Source organism: Ostrea edulis, chromosome 6 (assembly GCF_947568905.1).
Source record: "Ostrea edulis chromosome 6, xbOstEdul1.1, whole genome shotgun sequence".
NCBI lineage: Eukaryota > Metazoa > Mollusca > Bivalvia > Ostreida > Ostreidae > Ostrea > Ostrea edulis.
This window is the reverse complement of record NC_079169.1, coordinates 26,286,217-26,311,686: the sequence shown is the minus strand read 5'-3', so window position 1 is coordinate 26,311,686 and position 25,470 is coordinate 26,286,217. Positions and strand designations below refer to the sequence as shown.

Genomic DNA, 25,470 nt, shown 5'->3' with positions numbered 1-25,470 from the left:
AAAGGAACAGATTGAGGACCTGATTTTAATCAGACTGCAGGGTAATACTTCTGAAATGGCAAAGAAATTCATCAAAAGAACATTTATTGATTAAATATCAGGTTGAAAATCAAATGAAACTTCAACCACAATTGATACACCAGCACTCGTAGTCTAAAAATTTTTCTTCTGACAATGCATGTACTAAGAGGTAGGTGTGTCCTAATGTATGTACATACAAACAGAGGTAGGTGTGTCCTAATGTATGTACATACAAACAGAGGTAGGTGTGTCCTGTACATACAGAGGTAGGTGTGTCCTGTACATATAGAGGTAGGTGTGTCCTGTACATACATACAGAGGTAGGTGTGTCCTGTACATACAGAGGTAGGTGTGTCCTAATGTATGTACATGCAAACAGAGGTAGGTGTGTCCTGTACATACAGAGGTAGGTGTGTCCTGTACATACAAACAGAGGTAGGTGTGTCCTGTACATATAGAGGTAGGTGTGTCCTGTACATACAGAGGTAGGTGTGGGCTGTACATACAGAGGTAGGTGTGTCCTGTACATACAGAGGTAGGTGTGTCCTGTACATACAAATAGAGGTAGATGTGTCCTGTACATACAAACAGAGGTAGGTGTGTCCTGTACATACAAAGGTAGGTGTGTCCTAATGTATGTACATACAAACAGAGGTAGGTGTGGGCTGTACATACAGAGGTAGGTGTGTCCTGTACAAACAGAGGTAGGTGTGTCCTGTGCATACAGAGGTAGGTGTGTCCTGTACATACAAACAGAGGTAGGTGTGTCCTGTACATACAAACAGAGGTAGGTGTGTCCTGTACATACAAACAGAGGTAGGTGTGTCCTGTCCAAAGTTTCCTGGGCTTCTTGGTATTTTTGCATCTCCGCATTACCCTGTTTATCATCGTAAAAATCAGCAAAGTCTGCTACCATGCATTCATGACAAGTCATAGATTCCTACAAAAGTCAAAATCAATGATCTCATCAGTCTTACAGACTTCTACAAAAGTCATGATTAATAACATCAGTCTTACAGACTTCTACAAAAGTCATGATTAATGATCAGTCTTACAGACTTCTACAAAAGTCATGATTAATAACATCAGTCTTACAGACTTCTACAAAAGTCATGATTAATGATCAGTCTTACAGACTTCTACAAAAGTCATGATTAATGATCAGTCTTACAGACTTCTACAAAAGTCATGATTAATGATCAGTCTTACAGACTTCTACAAACGTAATGATCAATGATCTCTGTGTTCCAGTTAAAAAATTTGTGGAAAAGTTTTGGATTTTTATGCATACCTGAAAATTTCTACCTTTATGTATAATACACCATAATAATCATCAATTTCAAAGTCAATGTTTCTTGCTCCCTCCTCTCCTCACAATGTCAAAAAACCTTCACATGGTGAGGATGCCCCCCCCCCCCTCCCGCCTAGTTAGAGTTTTTCTTTACCTGTAGTTGTTCCATGTAGCTCTGTGTGTTTCTGACAAAAACTTTAACCATCTTTTCAAGTTGTCTAAATTTGGCCTCCTCTCTGTCGAAGCTTTCATCCTTGATCTGCAACACATGAGATTCAGTCGTGAGACCTGAATATTTCCCTCTGAGCTTATGAAGAAAACAGGTTTGATTTCACATACGATTCTTACCAGCAGGAGCCCCAGATTGGTGCTAATTCGACCCTTGAATCGACTGCCTTTTTTCTTTATTGTGTGGAAGCTAAGCTTGGCAAGTTTGTCTCCAAAAGACTCATCTGAAACCTTCTTGTATTTGAACACTGTGAAACACAAAATTTATATAATAATTGATTAAACTTTCAGTTGTGAAATATGACAATTCATCCGTTGAAAAATGTTATATTTGCACTGATGTCTGTAAGAAAATAATGCCTCATCTATTGCATTCGGCTATGAGAGTTATTTCCCTTGACAGACTGTTTACATCTGCTCGAAAGTGGGAATTAACACTTCAACAGGACTAGAGAATAATCAAAGCAGAGACTACAACGATTTTGATAAAATCATCCACAATGCATGAAGTTGTTTTATTTCCGAGTCTTCAGGAATTTCAAAATGTGATAAATAGAAAACTCACTGTCCTGTAGTTGGATAAAAAATTCCTATTACGTACGGGACACAAAATTCTTTTCCTCTAGAGTTTACACTTGCCCTTTGCACACATGAAAATCCCACTCATGAAAGAAATTTCCAAATACATTTTCTGATAAGCAATGAATGTTAATCTATGTTGAACACTGTAGATTCTTGACAGTACAAGTTTAATTACATGTAATATCAAACACAAGTTTGATTAATATTAAAGTTAATTTACAAGAAGCCTCTCTTGTAAAATGAAAAGTCTTGCTTTCATTTACCAATAATTAGTATAGATTTAATTACATTAGCTATAACACCCTTGCTAATTGTTGACTATGACTTAACCAAATGAAGTATATCTATACTATGAAGATATAGTCTAGCTACATGTGACAGATTCTAACAAGAACATTGTTTGTCTGACCTAGGTCTTTTCTGCGTTTGTACTCATTGATGGCTGATGCGACTTCAGTCATGGTGTTTATGGCGTTCAGTATCTCCTTCTTGTCTGGGTGGTCATCCTCTGTTGCCTGTGTATTACATACACATTAAACTACACTTACAGTATCAGTATTGCATCATATCTTATTTATATATATCCATATACATGTAGCTATATTTACATTCACTGAATATTTTCTCTTATATTTCTTTTGAAATTGACATTTAAAAATTTTCATCATAGACAATGAATATATGTTTGTTGCACACTAGTTCGATCTGGTTTTCTAGTATCACCTGTCTGTATAATCATTACCAAATATGGAGTGCCTTCAAGGTCAAAGGGTACATTAACTGTTCCGTTTAACGTAACAAATGGGTCAACAAAATGATATTTTAGAACTCAATTCTAGTTTATATTTTTAAAAAACATAAAAAATATAAACAATAAAATGTCTTTCTCTGTTGTTTCATTGGGTGATGAAAGTAGCAATCATTGCAGAAAACATTGGCATAACCCATGTACGTGGGTTAAGCATTTTTTTCTGCAATGCTTTTTTTTTTTTTTTAAATGTGCACTTCTTTTGATTTTGGTGTATTCATGGACTATATACTGCAACAGCAGTGCTACTTTCATTTGAATATTTAGGTGCTAAGGACTGTGTCAAAATATAAATCCTACCATTACATGCACGCATACAGTATTTAGAAACACTGATTGTGTGAGATTGTGTTGATCGTGTCGGCTACATATCTATACATGTACAGTAAAACACAGTTATAGCGAACCTCCAAGACCAGCGGAAAACAGTTTGTTATAACCAAACTTCCTTAAGCCCCATAAAATTTTCATTATTTTCCTTTCATAGGGGAATAAATATCACTTCACAATAAGCATGAATTCATTAATCAACTCCAGTGATTTTAAAAACAGGACAAAATATCTGTAATAGACTGGAGTCATTGTTACTATCTTCTATCAGACTTTGTGTATTGTTTCTGCCATTGCTAGTCTTGCAGTGTTCGTTACCTGTGCACACATAAGTATCATTTCTGTATCTTTCAGACCTTGAAGAGTTCGTTGAGCAGCAGTGGGTATTTAAGGATTCTCTGGACAGGTTTAATCAGCAGGGCCCCCAGGTCAAACACGGTCGTCTTCTGTCGTAGCTTCTCCAGAATCCGCTTTATGTATGCCATTATAGAATCATTCTCCTCATACTGAATAAGCACGATACAAACCAGATAGTTAACATTTATATAAATTTACATACAAACCAGATAGTTAACATTTATATAAATTTACATCAAATTATTATATTTTTGTTATCAACCCTTCAAAGAATTCTTTTGGATTTTTTTCAAACAGTACCAAAAATTTGCATCATAAGCTATAGCCTTTTAATTGATCAGTGTCAAAGAAGTTAGACCATTTGTGTGAATTATAATCTGGACCTACCTTTTCTGACAGTGTGATGACTTGGTGAACATATGGACCTACCTTTTCTGACAGTGTGATGACTTGGTGAACATATGGACCTACCTTTTCTGACAGTGTGATGACTTGGTGAACATATGGACCTACCTTTTCTAACAGTGTGATGACTTGGTCATGGTTACGGCAGTAAGGAGCAAAGGCAGTCTTCATGTCTTCTGCTAGCACCACAAACCAAACACCTACAAGAATTCCCTCGACCATGACAAGAATGAACACCGAACTTGTAATTAAGGTCTCACACAGATTAAAGGGAAATATCCCTCTGTTCACAAAAATGATTTTTAGAAATATACAATATGCATTTTTCTTCACACTTTCAGCTATAGATAAAGTGAAAATATTTTCAACATACTAGACCATTTAAAATTTGATATATAATTTGATATGAATACAGCAAAAAATCACTCTGAGTTATCTCTCTCATCATAAAAATGTAAATATCAGAGATAATTACTCTTAATTTGTAAAAATTTCTAATCTCATTAACTTATCTCTATCGTAATGATAGACTTAATATAATTCATGGAACATCGATTTGATTTTACCTATGACCTGCTCCTCAAAGTCTTTTCCCTGTACAGCGCCCTCTAGAGCCGTCAGAAGCCTCTGTGACATGTCTGCCACATCCTCCACATTGCCCATCAGAACTGCTAAATCAACCTCAGGGTGCTGGAAATATCAAAGATTTGTACAAAATTCCTTACATCCTATTATCACATCAAGTCAATGTAATATTATTTGTATCTATATAATACCTTATACAAATGAGCTGTAACATATATTTAATGTTAGCATTTGGCAGACATATTTCCCCTTTGCAACTGATCTCAGTGAATATATGTCTTGATAATACATGACATCTCTGCCTACAGTCATATACCCCCCCCCCCCCCCCCCCCTCACAGCATCATTTCTCTCCCTATAAAAATCTACCTACCTTTTCTGCTTCAGGAGACAGAAACATTTCTATACATAGCCCTAGGCTGTGCTGGAAGTCTTTTTCCGTCTGAATCAACTCTTCTATCACCTTTCCTCGCTTCTCTCTTCGCTTGTCCTTCATCTCCTCTGCCATCTTTTTCTCCTCTTCACGCTGACGTTCTTCATCCTCTTTCCTCTTTCTATCAGCCTCTCTCTGGGCTTCCAAATCTCCATCCTCAGGACTAAGCTCCACCAGATTCTCTGTCATAGTATAAGATACTAGTATAAGATAATATTCACCAACTTTAATTTACCTGTGAGAAAAATCCTCGAGATCTACGAGTATTTTCCTTTTGTATAGTATCATTGCTTTATGAATTTATAAGGTGAAAATTCTGACTCACTATCTGATTTGTGTAAAAGTACAGTCTACTTCACTTATATTGAAGTTGTTTATATTGAACTCTCTGTTATATCGAATCAAAAGTAAATCTCCAGAAACAGTATTTATGTACTTTGACATAAGTTACATTGAACTTTGGACATAATTAACAATTCAGGTTGGTCCCTTGAATTTAAATATATTTGGAGAAGACTGTCATCACCAATGAATGTTGCTTGACATTATGGTAAATGCTTTTAGTCCACTTTTCATGATAAAATTTAAGTTTTACATGTGCTAACAGTGCTTCAATGCAATGTGATTGATTGATTGATTGATGTTTTCCTCAACAATTTTTTAGTTATCTGGTAGCACCCAGTTTTTATCAGTTGGTGGAAGAGAAAACCCAGATACAATGTACCTGGGAAGAGACCACCGACCTTTTGCAAGTAAACTGGGAAACTTTCTCACTTACCGGCGCGAGCAGGATTCAAACCTGTGCCGACCAGAGATGAGAGGCTATGTGATTTTGAGCGTGATGCTCTAACCATTCGGCCACGGGGGCCCTTTCCACAAATCACCTCGTAAACACATATACTCACTAGTGGTAAAATATTCTCCATTGACACTTTCGGGGGTTTGGTCAATACTTACTCCTTAGGGCACTAAGCTCTGTATTGAGACCACTGATATTGTCTGTATAGAATTGGATATTTTCTTTGGTTTCTTCATCCTCTTTGTTTTCTTGAAGTGTCTGTTCCAAGTTAGATCGGGATTTCTCACAATTCTAAAACGTTTGTTTAGCATTTCAATATAACATTATGGAATTTCTTTTATATCAAGAATATGTGACACAGAATCTTTCTCTCTGATCCTTACATTAATGTCCATCTCCAGATCCTTGATTTTCTTTCTGAGGTCTTCCACAGCTACAGAATGAGCATCAACTGCAAGACAAAAAGTAATCTCATCAGCTACAACACAAAAGCCATCCCATCAGCTACAAGACAAAAAGTCATCCCAACAGCTACAACACAAAACATCATCCCATCAACTACAACACAAAAAGTCATCCCATCAGCTACAACACAAAAAGTCATCCCATCAGCTACAACACAAAAGTCATCCCATCAGCTACTACACAAAACATCATCCCATCAGCTATAACAGAGAATTTAAATCCTTAAAGCGAAATTTTGTCCACGAAATCCTTAGAATGAAATTTTGTCACCTAAATCCTTACAATGAAATGTTGTCAATTCATTGTTGTCAACTTAATCCTTACAATCAAATGTTGCCAACTTAATCCTTACAATGAAATTTTGTCCACGAAATCCTTACAATGAAATTTTGTCACCTAAATCCTTACAGTGAATTTTTGTCCGCTACAACAGAAAACTTTGATCGTTACCTTATTTGTTTTTGGCAGGACTACTGCAACAGAGAGTAGGAAGCAGGATATCTCTTTTATCTATTTGTGATAACAGTGATTAGTTTCTCTCAGGGTCTATTGAGATATGCAAGAGAAATTATGTTTAAGATTTGAATACTAGATGTGGTTAAAATTAATGGAGATAATTCAGAATTTTCAAACTTCTCCCTGCTCGTTAAGACAAATGTAAACCAGGTACCAGGTGATATAAAGTTATGTCACTATGTGTGACAGTAATTAGGATCTACTTAATCACTGATATATGACACTGCAGTCAACACAAACGTTATCGCTAGTGCACTTCACTTTCACACACACTATTTACAGTTAATGCCAGGCTGACAGAGGTCTGTCCTGTATTTTGTATGCTCTTCACTGATTGTTTAACAGACTGTTTTGTTCACAAGTTGTTCATGTTTCCAAACAAACAACAACTAGCTGGACTAATTTTTTTTATAACACTGACCTCCAGTAATTCTAAACGTATTCACAGTTTAGTTTTGTCTAGTTATGTCATCAGTATCCACCTAATGTGCCTTAGTATCAAGCTCTTACAAAATTCTCTCTTTCTTTCTCTCTCTCTTCCTCTTAAGTTTGTACAGTGAAATCATCAGATAACAGAATTCTCTCTTTCTTTCTCTTTTTCTCTCTCTCTTCCTCTTAAGTTTGTACAGTGAAACCATCAGATAACAGAATTCTCTCTCTTTCTTTCTCTCTTTTTTTCTCTCTCTTCCTCTTAAGTTTGTACAGTGAAACCATCAGATAACAGAATTCTCTCTCTCTTCCCCTTAAGTTTGTACAGTGAAATCATCAGATAACAGGTCACAAAATCCACTTCCTTGTCTCTTATCTAATACAAACTAAATATCTTTTTTTACATCAACAATATTCCTGCAGTTCTTTTTTAAGTTCCCATACTCAGTTTAGATAACCTGTTTTATACTTGATTAGTATGTAACAGCACACGACACTGGCAAAAAAAAAACCAAAAAAAAAAACCCATGCCCCCCCCCCCCCCCCCCCGAAAATCTACAATACTAAATACTACTTACAATTTCCACGAATTCAAAACATTTTAAAAATCCTTCCTCAAGGTTAAATGACATTGTACGATAAAATAATTAAACATCATAAAAGAGTGATATACAGTACTCAAAACGAACATACACACCCACTATTCAGGCACTACTTGGGTATTTACTGAAGGTACATGTACTTATCATGTTTACAGGTAAAATGAAATCCATTTCAACATACAGTGTCACATCATAACCTTCAGATGACCAGCTTCTGTAAATTATCATGATAGAGTAAATATACCATGGCTATCTATCATCCAATTTTGTAAGTTAAAATTTGAATTACTTTCGATATTATCAGTCATAATACATTGCAAGTAATGTAATCTTGATTAAAATATGTCTGCATAAAACATTTCCATTGATCACTGAATTCCTGGCATCCGATCATTCTATAAGACCTGTGCTTGCATGCACTGATCTCTACTAACTAGGTAAACCCTGAGATTTCTGTCTACCTAGAGACCAATCAGTGTGTTCTCTCCCCAAAAGGTAAGTTTATATCTAATGAACATGAATATGTTTATATCTAATAAACATGAATATGTTTATATCTAATGAACATGAATATGTTTATATCTAATAAACATGAATATGTTTATATCTAATGAACATGAATAAGTTTATATCTAACAAACATGAATAAGTTTATATCTAATAAACATGAATATGTTTATATCTAATAAACTTGAATATGTTTATATCTAATGAACATGAATATGCTTATATCTAATAAACATGAATAAGTTAATATTTAATGAACATGAATAAGTTAATATCTAATAAACATGAATATGTTTATATCTAATAAACATGAATAAGTTTATATCTAACAAACATGAATAAGTTTATATCTAATAAACATGAATAAGTTTATATCTAATAAACATGAATAAGTTTATATCTAATAAACATGAATATGTTGATATCTAATACACATGAATATGTTTATATCTAATAAACATGAATATGTTCATATCTAATGAACATGAATGTTTATATCTAATAAACATGAATAAGTTTATATCTAATAAACATGAATAAGTTTATATCTAATGAACGTGAATATGTTGATATCTAATGAACATAAATAAGTTTATATCTAATGAACATGAATATGTTTATATCTAATAAACATGAATATGTTCATATCTAATAAACATGAATAAGTTCATATCTAATAAATGTGAATAAGTTTATATCTAATAAACATGAATAAATTTATATCTAATGAACGTGAATATGTTGATATCTAATGAACATGAATATGCTTATATCTAATAAACATGAATAAGTTAATATTTAATGAACATGAATAAGTTAATATCTAATAAACATGAATATGTTTATATCTAATGTACATGAATAAGTTTATATCTAACAAACATGAATAAGTTTATATCTAATAAACATGAATAAGTTTATATCTAATAAACATGAATAACTTTATATCTAATAAACATGAATATGTTGATATCTAATACACATGAATATGTTTATATCTAATAAACATGAATATGTTCATATCTAATGAACATGAATGTTTATATCTAATAAACATGAATATGTTCATATCTAATGAACATAAATGTTTATATCTAATAAACATGAATATGTTTATATCTAATAAACATGAATATGTTTATATCTAATAAACATGAATATGTTCATATCTAATAAACATGAATAAGTTCATATCTAATAAATGTGAATAAGTTTATATCTAATAAACATGAATAAGTTTATATCTAATGAACGTGAATATGTTGATATCTAATGAACATAAATAAGTTTATATCTAATAAACATGAATATGTTCATATCTAATGAACATGAATGTTTATATCTAATAAACATGAATAAGTTTATATCTAATAAACATGAATAAGTTTATATCTAATGAACGTGAATATGTTGATATCTAATGAACATAAATAAGTTTATATCTAATAAACATGAATATGTTCATATCTAATGAACATAAATGTTTATATCTAATAAACATGAATATGTTTATATCTAATAAACATGAATAAGTTTATATCTAATAAACATGAATATGTTTATATCTAATAAACATGAATATGTTTATATCTAATGAACATGAATAAGTTTATATCTAATAAACATGAATAAGTTTATATCTTATAAACATGAATAAGTTCATATCTAATGAACATGAACATGTTCATATCTAATGAACATGAATAAGTTTATATCTAATGAACATGAATAAGTTTATATCTAATGAACATGAATAAGTTTATATCTAATAAACATGAATATGTTTATATCTAATAAACATGAATAAGTTTATATCTAATAAACATGAATAAGTTTATATCTAATAAACATGAATAAGTTTATATCTAATAAACATGAATAAGTTTATATCTAATAAACATGAATATGTTTATATCTAATAAACATGAACAGCAAACCTGCATTAAACATGCCACACACTTCAGACAATCTACATACAATGCTTGGGGGTGTTATTGTATTACTACGTAGTGAAATTTTAAAGAACCAGAGCCACGAATAGCCAAAAATGGCCCTTAGTCAGAACATGATATTATTCTCGGGGACAGAAACCAAGAATATCTATTTTTCAAATATGTTATCCTTTTTCCGATATCTTTTCATTTTTTTTAGTTATTGACCTTCAAAGTACTCATTGTTATGGCCAGATTGTTATTGACGTCGCAATTTTGCAACGTAACGTCACAATTTTACAACGTTTCATGTACTTTTACGTGAAAGTTCTCTAGGTATAAAAGTGAAACAAAAACACTATTCAGTGCAATTTAATTATGATATTGTAAATATTTAAATCTGTCTATGTTAATTCTATATTAAAACACACACCTATATAGTATAATTGTACATCTCTTTCTCCTCTCTCTGTTTGTCTCCTTCCCTCTCTTTATATTTTTTAAATTTTTATATATGAAACCATTCAACAGTTTTAAAGTAATATTAATTCAGTACCTCTTTACTTAGCTTTGTTATTTAAGTATGACATGAAGATAAACCCAATCCCAATATTTTAACTGTATAACCATTTATTGCACATACCGATATTTTCTTTGGGGGGGGGGGGGGGGGGGGGGATCTTAAAATGTACACGAAAACACGGTGGATCCAACCGTTGACTTACGAATAAGATCTATTGACCTATGTGTGTGCGTTTCAATATTACATGTAGTTTATGTTGCATATTGATCACTTCTTTTAACAATCTTTTATAAGTTTGCGGATTTTTATTTTTATTATTTATTTGGGGGGGGGGGGGGTGTTACTATTATCCCGCATGTACATGTAATCACGCCAATAACAGTAATATCCAGGCTTCGGACAGCGGCGTTATTTCAGACGCACTTTGCTACATGTACAACTTTGGACAGTGAGTAAACATTTTAATCCTATGTTTCACACTTTTATTTGTGTTTTGCTATATAGGGAGTTACGTTTATGATGTGTGTGTGTGTGTGTGTGTGGGGGGGGGGGGGGGGGGTAGGGAAACTGTTACAAAAGTAGCCGTACATGTACAGAATAACACATGAACATTTAGTTTAGCCATATGGATATAATCTATTTTACATTAGGCTAAGAAAATGTTCACGTAAAATATGTTCCATTTATCTAATTTCATTAGTTTCCTATCCAGATCATTTATTACAATAATATCTAGACCTGTGTGTATTTCAAAATGCCTTAATTATTATCATTAACTCCACAACATCTATGAAACGAATTCATTAATTAAAAAGTCTTATTCTGATACTGCTACATATAATAGAACCAAACTCCCTCCTCGCATATATTTGGTTAGTGTGCAAACAAAATTAAGCAGATGTTATTTTCACATAAATAGAAACAAGAATTTTATCAATCAAGGGGTTAACACCATAAAATTTGCTTATCTTGACACTTTCACATTTCTTCCTGTCATTAGGTTTAGTTCTTATCTTACATAAAATGCATGAGGGAAACCTTTTTCCGTTTTCAGACACTTCCTCCAAGTCTTTTTATGTACTGCGACAGCGATTTCAACATGTTCATCAGTGCCAAGAAAACTGAATGCACGGAGATGAAACATGTGAAGCCAGATATTTATTAAATTCAACGGCCTTCAGATAATTAAAATATATATAGTGTGATAACGTATAACGAAAATGAGTGGAAGTAAAGGCGCGGCGCAGACGATGGGTGGATCTCGATTGTATCTGGAGTGGATTGGAGGACTTAGCTTCGTAATTGGTTGATCAAATAACTAAAACTGTTAACTAGTGCAAGGTTTTTGTAACTATCCCTAACATGGTTACATATATATTCAAGTTCATAAATTGAGCATATAATCTATTTGAAATTTTGGGGGCAAAATCGATTGATGTACATAGCCCGATTCCAACGATGGCGCGGATCCGGTTTTATTTCAATAATATTGTTTGAAATAATCATATTTTATTAACTTTGAATAATTACTGGTTTCGTAAAAAGACAATGGAACAATCCCCAACTATAATATTTAAATATTACGATTTGTATTAAACCTATAGTTTGGAAAAGTATTCGGATTCCGTGCATGGAATGTGAAATTCCGGTTATTTGCAGAACATAAAAAGTAAAAATTCACTTATCCCCCAGGCCTCGATCCAAAAAAACTTTTAACTTCTATGCAGTATGTAATATACTGATTTACAATTCATTAAGATTTATTGGATCAATGCCCGGGGGTTATACAAATTTTTGGTGCATATTGTTGGATATTATCAACTTTTACAAAAATAACACAACTGTTATGGGTTCTGCATGTTATAATTTCTATATGCGTGAATTTTCGCGGAAAAAACACACTGGATTTATAAAGAAGAAGGTCTAAGCTATTTCATACCATGATGAAATATTGGAATGAAGATACTTTATTTTACTCAAAATCACAGGGCCATATTTGGGTATTCGTGTAACTTTTAAAATTCAACGACAAGATGGTTCACACAAGTGAATCAATAATCTGTATCTGTTGAGTAAAGCTTTTGATATCATTAACACTGGTACACTGTGTATGTTTATAGGTATACCCTGCTTAACCTGCCAAGAGGTTATCTGTGTTCACAATATACTTTTTACAGAAAAGGTTTTTGCCACTAAGCTACAATTTTACATAATGATTATAGTATAGCATTTCTTTAGAAAGGAACAATCCCAAATTTTTGATCAATGTTGTTTCCTATTTTGAAACACTTTTTATAGAACCCCAACCTCACATATAGATTCTAATTTTGTTGTAGAAATCCGTACCTTTCACTGTGTCATCAGGGGCAATATGTCTATCCACAGCAACCAGTGGCGTTGTAGAGGGCACCTGTGGTCTGGACGGTGCTGGTCTGCTTGGCACTGGATGGGTCGGTGCTGGTCGTGAAGGAACTGGACGTGTAGGGGCTGGTCTGGACGGCTTTCTTGTTTGCACCTTGCCATCTTGTTTACCATGCTTGGATTCTGTCACTTTGACAGGAATTAGTGGTAAAGTGGGGGGAGCAGATGCTAATCTGGGGCCCATGGGACGAGGAGGGGGAGCTTTCCTCAGGGAGGGCTTGCGATCAAAATCAGAGCTCACCTCAAATGACCTCTGTGGAATCGGTGGGGGTTTTCTCATGGGTTGGTAATGTTTATTGGAAGGAACTGGATCCAAAAAGAAGACAGAGTTTCCTGTTGAGAATTTCCCCCTAAAATCATCAGTTGCAGTGGATCTTTGTTCTGCTGAGTTTTGTATAGGAAAATTTACGGAGTGCCTTTTAGGGTCATTTGCCTGAATCACATTAGAAGAACTCGAGAAATGCTGGCTAGTGGCATGCTGTTGGGTGAGAGCTGGCCTGGCTGGTTGAAGTGACCTGTTATCCATCTTCAGAGTGTTGTCATCAGGTTTATCATGGTTCTTTGCTTTTGAGAGTTCACCTGATATAATGTCATTCAGAGACTTTGATGTATCCACATCACCAAAAGAAAATGTAGCCCTTCTATTTTCAGTGTTGCTAGCAGATGATGTACTTGACAATTCACTATTGGAAAGAGATTTCTGTAATGTGTTGTTTAATTCATCATGGCGGCTGAGAACATGAGATGATGAGGACTTCAGTAGCAGTTCATCATGGTCTCCCGTCTCTTTGACAGGTTGTAATCTTACTTTGTCAGGAAACTGTGGCTTGGGTGAAAGGTTTGGTTTAGGTTTCATAACAGGTTTGGGGCTTAATTGAGGTTTCATTGGTAACACTGGTTTTTGTTGTAAGGTAAAATTAAAGCTTTGTGTAGGACCCCTTTCTTTGCTGTCGTTTCTATGTAAGTTCTGCTGCGATGTGTCATGTGTTGCTTTATTTTCCATTTTATTAGGTTTTGGGGCACTAACAGACACAGTAGGCTGAACAGAAACACTTTCTCTGCTTTCCTTAATGTCAGATTTCACTTTGGTGTCATGTGCTGAGAGCATTTCTTGTTTAACTGGTTCCACTTCATCCTTCCTAATTTCATGTACACCAGGTTTATGTTCATGATTTCTGTCTGTTGAGAATTGAGCAGGACTATCATCAATGATATCCAGGAAAGCTGAGGGAACCAGTCCAGACTTCCCAGAATTCTCCTCTAGTGCCCGGACCCAATCAGCATTCACACGTTCGATTATATGCAACGTATCGCCCTCAGTTACACTGAGATCCTGGTCAGTTTCTGCTGTGAAAGAGTAGAGAACAAGAGCAAATCGAGCCTGTTTATCAGCATTGTTCACACCCCCTTCTACAACACCATATTCATCAACACTCTCTGTTGTTGCTGACATATTTTTGTTTTCGTTTATGTCTAGATCTTGTTTATCTATGGCTAGATCTTGCTTATTTATGGTTAGATCCTGTTTATTTATGACTAGATCTTGTTTATCTTCCTTCTCTTCTGATTGTTCCTGCTGGATTTCTCTTTTCCTTTCTTCCTCTGTAGTACTAACTTCTGTCTGATTAGCTGCTTTACTTTCAGAAAAAGCATAAGGACAATCAACTATGATGGAGACAAAACTGGTGGGAAACAGTCCAATTCGTCCATCAATTTCACCCTCAGTCCACTGTTCATCTATATGCTGAATAAGGTACACAATCTCATTGGCATTGAAAGACAATTCATTGTCAGACTGACCTTCAAACTGATACAAGGTCATTGCGTAGGGACTGACAGAGGAGTCCAAGCTCTTCGTATTCTCACTGGTGTAGGTGGCGCTTTGGTCTGGTACTTGTAAATGGGATTGGTTACTTGAGATATCGTGTGAATGATCTGTGGCTTGAGTGGGTTGCTGATCACTAAAACTGCCATAGTAAGACTGATCTCGTGAGAAGGCTTTCTGGATTGTGGAGCTGGGTGTAGGCTGTGGACGTGATGGAGTAGCACTCTCTGAAGTGTCCTGTATCAATTCCACACAAGACGAGAGGAACATTCCTTTCCTACTGCCCAGCTCCCCATAATACCAATCTGAGTCTAAAATCTCTGTCACAGTAATAACATCCCCTGTTTTAAACCCTAGTTCCTCATCCAGCTGGGCCACAGAGTCGCACAAGGCCAAGGCAAACAGGGGCTCTGTAGAGTGAACACTGCGACTCCTCTCTTTTAGTGTGGGTGGGAGTTCCAGCTCCATGACATGGGTGATTGGGAAGATCCCATGATGAGACCCAATCTGTCCTTGCCACCAGTTGCTATCAATCTGTTGTGTGCCCAAGATAACAGCACCTACAATGACAGTTCAATAATATATATATAAATGTACACTACAACCTGTAACATCTGTGCTAAAATGTTATGGTTAAAATGTGATAGGTTAATTTTCATCAATTTTCAAAAGACTATTCTGTACCAATAAACACTGTAAAAACCAAGTCCATAATTAATGTACAATGGCCCTGTGGGGTTTCCAAGTTTTCACAGTAGATGATTTTCTCCTTTTTGTGATTAATGATTAATGAAAGATATAAATTCAATTAATTATCATATAAAGTATTTTGTACAGTAAAACACGCCTAGAGCAAAGTGCTGGGGATCAACAATTTCGATTTGTAATTTGTTATATCCAATGAGTTCTTGGTATGTTTGAAAATTACAGAGAATGAAAATCACTTCGCTGTAAGCGTGAATTCATCACAAGTGTGTCTGCTGTAACTGTCTTATTGTATATTGTTGTAGAGGTAACCCCCCTTTGTTGAATACATCTATAACGTGTTATAGAGTAAAAGTCAGCATGTAAAAACAATGATGCTGACATAAATTATTGGAGAAGAAATGGAAGGTATCTTATAATTAAAATGTTCAATCTTTTAGATTACCTCCCATACAATAGCAATAATAATTATCAACTTATCAATATTACACCAGTACTTTAGCAATCACGGTATACTATAAGTATTATTAATATTATAGCAGTACTTTAGCAGTCACGGTATCCTATAAGTAATTATCAATATTACTTCAGTACTTTAGCAATCACGGTATCCTATAAGTAATTATGATCACTATTACTTCAGTACTTTAGCAGTCACAGTATCCTATAAGTAATTATTACTATTATAGCAGTACATTACATACATATTGCATGCATTTTTGTTACCAGTGTTTGAAAACCTATCACAATATTTTATGCAATGCTTCATTATAATAATTTTTCTCATCGTTTAATTCTAGCCGGAGTATTTTCTTTTCTCTGACTGAGTCTCTATAGCAGTGGATCTGTGAGTGAATGGTAGAGCTAAAAACAAACTTGTACCACGGAATCAGGTGGGTTTGTATAGGCATGTTAAAACTCTTGAGAGTGTTAGTATGTGAAGAAATGCTTTTGAAACCAAAGCAAGATGCATTTGTGAAACACTGATGCCCCCCTTCCCCTCCCAATGACAGCGAAGTAATTGTAGTATGTACCTAAAGAAAGGTCTTGTCACAATGTATACACATACAACATGTGAGAGCCCTATCAATAATCATTAAAAAGTGATGGTCTATGTTAAAGTTTTTCAAAAATAAGTCAAACTCCAAGGTCAGAAGGTAAAAAATTTTGCTAAAAGAAGAAATGTCTTGTCAAAAGAAATATACATTATTAAATATGAAAAGCTCCATTACCAACAATTCAAAAGTTATGGCCAAGGTTAAAGATTTTGCAAACAGACAGACCAAAAACAACATGCTCCTGAATCTTTGATTATGGGGGCATAAAAAAGACTGAAGACCAATAACTACATGTATGTCATATGTTTGACAGTAGTTTATACTTTATGCTGTTAAAAGTTTGCCATTTAGCCAATTGTTCAATTTTTCATGAAAACTAAAAAAAAAAACAAAAACAAATGAAGCTGTTTGGTTTTTAAAATCTTGTATAGAGTACAACATGCGATCTAATTTTTATATTTGTTTCTTGATAAATTTGGTATTGATACTTAATGCATAAAAATACATATTTCAGATTGATGACTGTTCTCATATTCAAATACTCATTTGTAACTCAATTTGTATGTCAAACAAAAGAATCATGAACTTTACATATCTCAGAGCTTTTTTCTTCTGTATACTAGTACAAACTCCACACAGGAACTTTACATATCTCAGAGCTTTTTTCTTCTGTATACTAGTACAAACTCCACACAGGAACTTTACATATCTCAGAGCTTTTTTCTTCTGTATACTAGTACAAACTCCACACAGGAACTTTACATATCTCAGAGCTTTTTTCTTCTGTATACTAGTACAAACTCCACACAGGAACTTTACATATCTCAGAGCTTTTTTCTGCTGTATACTAGTACAAACTCCACACAGGAAATGCTACTACCCAGTAGTTAAAAGTAAGAAGTCTCAACTTAATAATCTTCTTGAAATTATGCATAAATGGGCATCTGCTTGAACTAGAAAGTGACAGGGCCCATTTATTTATAAAGTGAATCTACCAATAGTTCTTTTTAAAAAAAAAAAAATCTTTAAACCTTTCCTGAATTCCAGATCTCCATCTTGCAAGGCAGGGAAGTTTTCTATGGCACCAAACAATTTCTGGCCCTCCTGGACTGCAGGCAGGGCTAGGGTCTCCACAAAACTGGATGGAAAGTTTCCCTCCCTCCCCCGTAACTGTCCGCAGTACCAGTTATCATCAATCACATTGGTCACTCTGATAATGTCGCCTTTAGACAGGATTATCTCCCTTGGATGGTTGGTGTCAAAAGGATAAACGGTTCGAACATAGTGGCCTGATAGGTTTTCCACTCCCATCTACAATGTCAAGCATATCATTCAAGTTCTAATACATTAATGCCAACAATTATGATTTTCTACGTATGGCAAATATCAAGGCATGGCTGTGATGTAAATATTAACTGTTTTTGATAACAGAGTGATTTCCCTTTGTCTTTTGCATTGAGGGTATCAATCATGGCTACCAGTATTTTAACATATCAGTAATCTTCACAGTTTTATAACAAAGTGAAAGCAGTATTTCACTGAGGGGTTTGGGATATACGGTCTGTAGACCCTCCGTAGGTCCCCAGAAAAACCGTTTTCTGGGGATCACTCTTCATTACCACTACAAGAAATCTTTCTATAACTATGTATGTATGTGTGTATGTATGAATGTATGTATATACATACATACATAAATATATATACACATACACAAAGCACTTAATTGATCAACCACAACTATTTTCAATTTTCTTAATCAACCCCACCCCCAACGGAAGGAGACAACATGGCCCTTCATTCTTCATTTGAACAAACTCATAATAAATCCCCATTACAAAATTATGCTTTGTGTGCGGCAAGTTTAGATGAAATGAGTTTTGTGGTATTTGAGAAGTCGAAACTGTGAAAAGTTAAAAGATGACAGAGATATGGATGACAAATTTTAAAGCTAACAAACACCAGAGAAAACTTGGATTAGAAAAGCTCACTTGAGAACTCAGCTGACACAGGTGAGATAAAAAATTACGTGATGCTCTCAAACTGTGAGAATAAAGGAGTTTCCAATGGAAAACAGGACTGACCAAGAAAACTTATTTTTAATCAAAGTTTTTATAAAATCATAGCAATTTAAGCTACCTCAGTCCTGTATCTTTATTCATAAAAAATTCAGTAGGTAAAAATTCATCCTAAACGAAATGCTATCAAAAGTGCCTACTACTTGTAATTACAAGTGATAGGTAATCAACTGATCATGAAATTCAATTTAGCTATGATTGATTTTGTGGTAAAAATAAAAAAAAAAGACTTGGTTTTAAACATGAAATTTCTAACTTACTCAGGTAACAGTAATGAAAAGCAGCATCTGTCTCTGTCAATATTCAGTGTTAGTAGCAAGCTCTATTGTGTATACTTAGACAATAAGAGACTTTTAATGTAAAATATTAATATCTTCTGATGCAATCCTTTCTATCCAGCCAAAAATGTGAGTCAGTTGTCATGAGGTAATTTATCATTCAGAATGAATTTGAAAATTTTGTTTTTTTATTCAATATTTTTTCAAGCACGGTTACTGTAGTAAACAGAACTAAAAGTGGCATGCTTCAATCCACATTAGACCGGTTTATGCAGGATTTTAGCTTTCGAGGGTGATTTTTTGCAATCAAAATTTGCATAAATTAGTCGAAAGTCAGGGAGAAGCATGAACAGATTTACAAAGTTGTTTCAATGACATCTTGATCCTAATCACTGAGCAAATATTCTGAATCATAAAAACAGACGGCAACATTGATGTCATAGAACAATATGCATCATTTTCTGGAGATTGGCAGAACTCTTGAAAAAGTTTTAGTTCAACATTTGGGCAACAGAATCTGAAGTTGTATCATATCTGACACATATAGACATGTGGAGGTTTGCGGACAGGACACCCCCCCCCCCCCCCTCCCATTATTTAAGATTTCCATCCCCAATGATGTTTTTATTTTTGAATAATGAATGTAGCACAATAATTTCTTTAAAAAATTACATATGACAATGCAGTCCTGCCTGCAGTCCTTATACAGTATACAAGACACCAATGTGCATATTCACCAAAGATACATTTATTTGCAAAGGTCATACAACTTTGTTAGTTTCAATGACAACCAGGACATGATGAAAAATTTGGCAAAATGAATTTTAATCAGGATTGGGGTAATACTGTATATACTTGAATATAACATGTGAAAGTCTATCTGGGTTTTCTTTTAAGGGGGGGGGGGGAGTAGTAGTCAAATTCTATGTCCAACTTATAGCTGCACTCTGTTGGTATATTACTTGACAAGTCGCTTCATTTGATGGTATATGTAATGCATTGAAGTCAGTTTTACAACAGGAACAAATCAATAACGGTGATAGTTTAGATACCAATATAACAATACAGAGCCCTTCTCACTATGACAATATTAATGAAAATATAGTTAATTCATTATTTTATCTGATATTTTCATTCCAATATCAATATACAGCATTTTTTATGCCAATATTTCACGAGAAAAGAGCCCAATTTGAAGTGTACATCAATATTTTGTATTTTCTGAATCAATGTACGATAACAGTGCATTAGAAGTTCACTATATATTTAAAAAGGAATGCTTTTCTTTATATACCTGTAATTACTGTAAAAATGAGGCGTGCATCATTAAACAAACACACACCACAGCATGGTTATTATTTATCAAACAACTAAATGGCCACATGCATACAAGGACAATGATACTGTGGCAAAGACTTAACCAGATCTTACTGGATTGATGTCAGACGATGCTTGAAAAGGGAGCATCTCATAATTAAAGATAGCTTGGGCTTTGTATTATCTATTTATTCAGTGAAGTTATCAGTAATAAAGATCAAGAAATATATAAAACAAGAGTATCGCCAACGGTACAAAATATGCCCGTGAAAAGATAATATAGGATGCTTTCCTGACACCATGATTTGATTTGCCTTCAAGTAGTATCAGCAATCATCAGGGTGTGACATACTTTCTTTGCATCGAAAAAGCAAGACCACTTTCTTTGCATCAAAATAACAAGACCAATCATGTACTCTCTATGTAATATTTTCACTTGGCATAAGATGTATGAATACCAAGTTTAATGGTCCTTGCCCCAACGAATCGGTCTGCATCCTGCTACTATGACCTTGATCTTTGACCTTAAGAAACAATAGACATCTTCCACTTGGCATAAAGTGTATGTGTACAAAGTTTGATGGTCCATGCCCCAACAGTACGGTTTGTATACTAAGTGATACTGTGACCTTGACCTTTGACCTTGAAAAAGTAATAGGCATCTTCCTCTTATCATGGTGATCAAATGTACCGTGTTGCAATATCCTGGAGTTTATGGTTCGGTTTGTATCCTGCCTAAAAGGTTTTCAAACTAAATGATACTGCAACCTTGACCTTCAAAAACAATAGGCATCTTCCTCTCATCATGGTGATCAAATGTACTATGTTGCAATATCCTGGAGCTTACGGTTTGGTTTGCATCCTGCCCACAAGGTCCAGACAGACAGACAGATGGACGGACAGAGCCATACCATAATGTCCTGTCAAACACGAGCATATAACAAAGGAACACAACTCTTGCTAGAAATATAATTCTAAATTAAGCTTAACTTATGAAAGGGTTAGTGTCAAATTAAAACAAAATTCTCCTAAAAACATTAACCGGCCTATATGCAGGTCGCCTTACATAATATATAAGTAAGTACAGTATACTGAAAATGAAAATCCATGTTTTTCTATAATGAGTGTTTGATGCAGTATTATTCATTATGTTAATATGGGGTCACATAAATGGTGACTGTTCTTGTTATATTTTTTAGTTTCAAAGGCAAATATTTAACGGTTACTTCAAACGAGAAGAAAGCGTCTGATTTTACCAAAGTAGAAAGAAGGAGGGGAGAATATGGCTTGATGACAACGAAAAGGGGATGACATGTGCTGTGTGTACAAAACATGGCATGAAAGGTCCAGTCATTATGACACCTTGCCCGAGTTATAAACTTGACAGCATTGTAAAGCAGAGAACTTTCAAAATCGCATAAAAAGTCTGAAGAAGCGTGTGTTGTGTGTTAAAGTCAGACGCCGCAAAGATCATTAAGTCCATGCAATTTGATATGTTTGCTAGGTTGATGAAATGAAAGTAGAAATGGGATAGAGAGAGAGATTTACAGAAATGAAAACAGAATTTGAATATTAATATTCTACTTTTTTAAATAAAATGCAATGTGACCTGATGTTTCTTTTTCCTTGTAAAAAACCCATGTTATTCAACTTGATATGCTCGGGCTACTAAAATTTCATGTCGGCTAAAATGAATTTTTAATTCAGGGGCCCACTTGTCTCCTAAGGTATTCAGTGGAAGTTGGAACACTGCTTGAATATGCTGCAGGTGGAGTTTGTAGAGGTTGTGACAGGACTTGACTGTTTACACTGGGTCCTCCTATCCTCCTTCTGTTCCTTGTTTTCTCAGCTTGTTGGATGTAACAATAGAGCACCAGGATTTGATGCGATTCACTCCAGGTCTTCTGGGTATATTCTACTGGACTTCACATCACATTTACAGACATCTTTAAATCTGAGATTGGATTGATCTGATGGCCGTGCTTCTGTTGCCAGTTCCCTATTGAGAACATCTTTTAGAAGGCACCCATTGCATCGTCCATGCAACAGACATGGCCTACTTAGCATAACCTTCTCTGTTTATAACAGCGACCATGCTAAGTGTTAACACTTTAAATTAGGGATAATATTCTCATTGGTGAGGTCGTCCTTCCAACACCCCTAGGTTAGGATGAAAATAAATAAAGTATACCTATTTGTATGCACTTCCAGTTGTTAATCCATACTTTCAATTGGAACCTTAAAAAAAATGGGGTGGAATCCTAAAAATATCCTTGGGAAAAATTCTTGCGCATGTACATGTAACTGCGCTCACGCTAACGGTATTATATATTGTACTATAAATGTAATTTATAACAAATAGCCGAGCATAACAGACAAAAACTCGGGCACCTGTTGAACAGAGCATACCCCACAATTGTGTGCAAGTTGTCATTTGACAACTTGTGTGCCAATGTGGCCCTAAATCATTGCTGGTAAAACAAACTAAACATAAAAACGACATATTGTATATATATAAATGTCTTCTATATCATAAATTGTATAAAAACTACACATTTAAACCTCTTTATCAGAATTCCAAACTACGTTGCTTCAACAGGAACTCGCACTTCACCATAGCCGCCATGTTTATTCAACGCCCTCTGTAAATAATACCACTAAAGGAACGTAACTCCATACTCCTAGTAGTGCATAAGCGACAAATTACGGAAATGGCCGAGTAGTTACGATTGCTTAGAGGGGAGATGCGAGATAAAAAATCATAATTACAACGTAACCGGTCTTGAGTGTAAAGATAATCCACAAGATGGTTAAGGTCGTAGATTCGTTTAATAGTGGGAAACAATGAAAACAACCCTGTAACAACAATAAAAACATATACGCAAAGACACTATCGAACATATGATATATGCAACGATACAAATATATCTATTGGTCATCATTTATCATCAAAGGAAATAACTCTCTGAACCATCAATTATAACTAATTGATATTACAAAAAATGAATATAATGTACTGCAGTAAATTGCATTTGTACATGTACATACCAGTTTATGGAACTAGGCTATGTAGCTTCCGAAATAAAGGTGAAGCTGCTTAAAACTCTCTTATGATGACCTATTGAATAATTTACTAGAATACTAAATTCTGTACACATATATCACTCTGCGCATTTAAATTACTTAAAACTCATTATTTACTTAAAGAATAGAAATTATGTTTTTCCACAATTCACTTTCAGTAATCTTTCACTCATGACTTGCACACAAGTTTTATGAATAAAGAAAAGTTTAATTACTTATTTAAATTCATTACTTGCATTTAATCATATAGTAAAACTATCAGCTACTTACAGTTGTTGGTGTTAGCAAATCCTCTACAAATTAAATATATACTTTATACTTTTTAGAACTCAATAATGGCAACACCCTTTGGAATCTCTTTCAAAACTAGATTTTCATGAAATATTTCATAAAAAGAACTCAGGAAATGGTTAGACAAAACGTTTTCACCAATGACTCAGTCTAAAATCAAAATGGTTGCCACATCGTTTGCTTTCAACGAGAATAGTGTGGTATCTACGGAAGTCATTTGGCTATCGTGCAAGAAGACCCATAAAGAGACGTTTACTTACACCCGACCACAATGCAGCACGTACGTATGCAATGATGATAATCTCACCAAAATTGGAACCTAGCCTCTTGGAGGAAAGTCCAATGGTCGAACGAGATCTATAGAGTTGCTTTTTGCTCCATGTTATAAATAGATGAATTTGTGTTTGGCGGCAACCTAGAACTGCATGTGCTGAGCGAAATATTGTAGAGACGATTCGGTTTGGTGGTTGATCAATGATCAGTTATGGTGTGGGGCTGTTTCGTACTACTGTAAACTGGACTTTATCACATTTAGGGACAACCTTAAAGAGGTTCGCACCTGACATTTGGAGTAATGTAAATTTTTTATGCACAAAATTACCAAAAAGGGGACATTCTTATAGCAAGTGTTGTGCCTCATTTTGACAATCACCCTCTCACACCAGGGCCAGTGTTCATGGATGAGAAAGGCATGCCAGACCACATAGTGCTTGTTCTGTTAAGGATTTTTGGGATATAATTGGTCACCAAGTTCGTCAAAGGACAATTCAAACATTAGATGAACTGACAACGGCACAACATCAGGAATGGCAAGGTCTACCACAACATCAAATTCTACGTTTGATCAGATGTTTGAAAACGCGTAGAGTCCGTAATTCGTGTGAACGGAAGTTGCACTATAAATACTGAAAATAACCTATTTAGTTTGAAATGTACATGTTAATATTTGAATCAATAGATAGGGGCGAAGTTATTTATTAACTCATCCGAAGGACCGCCCTATTCAGTCGCCTTTTACTGAGGACCTATTCTAACCCACGAGACCTTTCATTTCTAGTAACAGCGTTGAAATACATGTATGTATCTTGATATACATTAAATCACAACCAAAATAGGTTTGGCATGCGCTCTAGTGATGTTTGAAAATAAAGGGGGTATAATCTAGCAAATTATTCTGGAAAATTCTGGTTATTGTTTAGATGTCATTTTCATGGAGTAGACGCTACAACAAGCCAGCTGAATGTGTGAATGTTGGATTTATGTTCATGAGATGAAGAGATGAAATTTCATGTATAACGTATGATACTAACATGTTGCAAGTTTGGTTGGGGACTGGAATACAATCGCATCTTTTAAAAAAAACAACAAATGATTCTTTATTATTATATGTATAGCGTCTCTAATTTAACACATATGTTTTATGCGTCACCGAATTATAAATATTGCGAGACATAGACTTGCATACACTATACACAAGCACTACACATCAGTCATAGACACACAAGTATTATAAACAGATTACTTCTACACACGTGCCTCTCACCTCTGTCGCCCCGGGTTCGAATCCCGCTCGCGCCGATAAGTGAAAAAGTTTCCCAGTTTAC

The 25,470-nt window shown here is 34.6% G+C and overlaps 1 protein-coding gene across 1 annotated transcript in view; it reads right to left on the bottom strand.

The window, feature by feature from the left end:
* The window catches only part of LOC125647081 (dynamin-binding protein-like), a 65,443-nt gene extending 42,306 nt beyond the window's left edge, over positions 1–23,137 (bottom strand). The window contains exons 1-13 of the mRNA XM_048873774.2: positions 23,054–23,137; positions 17,853–18,132; positions 13,159–15,618; positions 6,223–6,290; positions 5,998–6,130; positions 4,981–5,222; positions 4,589–4,712; positions 4,131–4,222; positions 3,617–3,766; positions 2,532–2,637; positions 1,661–1,788; positions 1,467–1,571; positions 830–961 (exon numbers count right to left, since the gene is read on the bottom strand). Coding sequence (XP_048729731.2) covers positions 830–961; positions 1,467–1,571; positions 1,661–1,788; positions 2,532–2,637; positions 3,617–3,766; positions 4,131–4,222; positions 4,589–4,712; positions 4,981–5,222; positions 5,998–6,130; positions 6,223–6,290; positions 13,159–15,618; positions 17,853–18,132 — 4,020 coding nt within the window. The 5' untranslated portion in view covers positions 23,054–23,137. The remainder of the gene's footprint in view (positions 1–829; positions 962–1,466; positions 1,572–1,660; positions 1,789–2,531; positions 2,638–3,616; positions 3,767–4,130; positions 4,223–4,588; positions 4,713–4,980; positions 5,223–5,997; positions 6,131–6,222; positions 6,291–13,158; positions 15,619–17,852; positions 18,133–23,053) is intronic.
* Between the last annotated feature and the right edge of the window lie 2,333 nt (positions 23,138–25,470).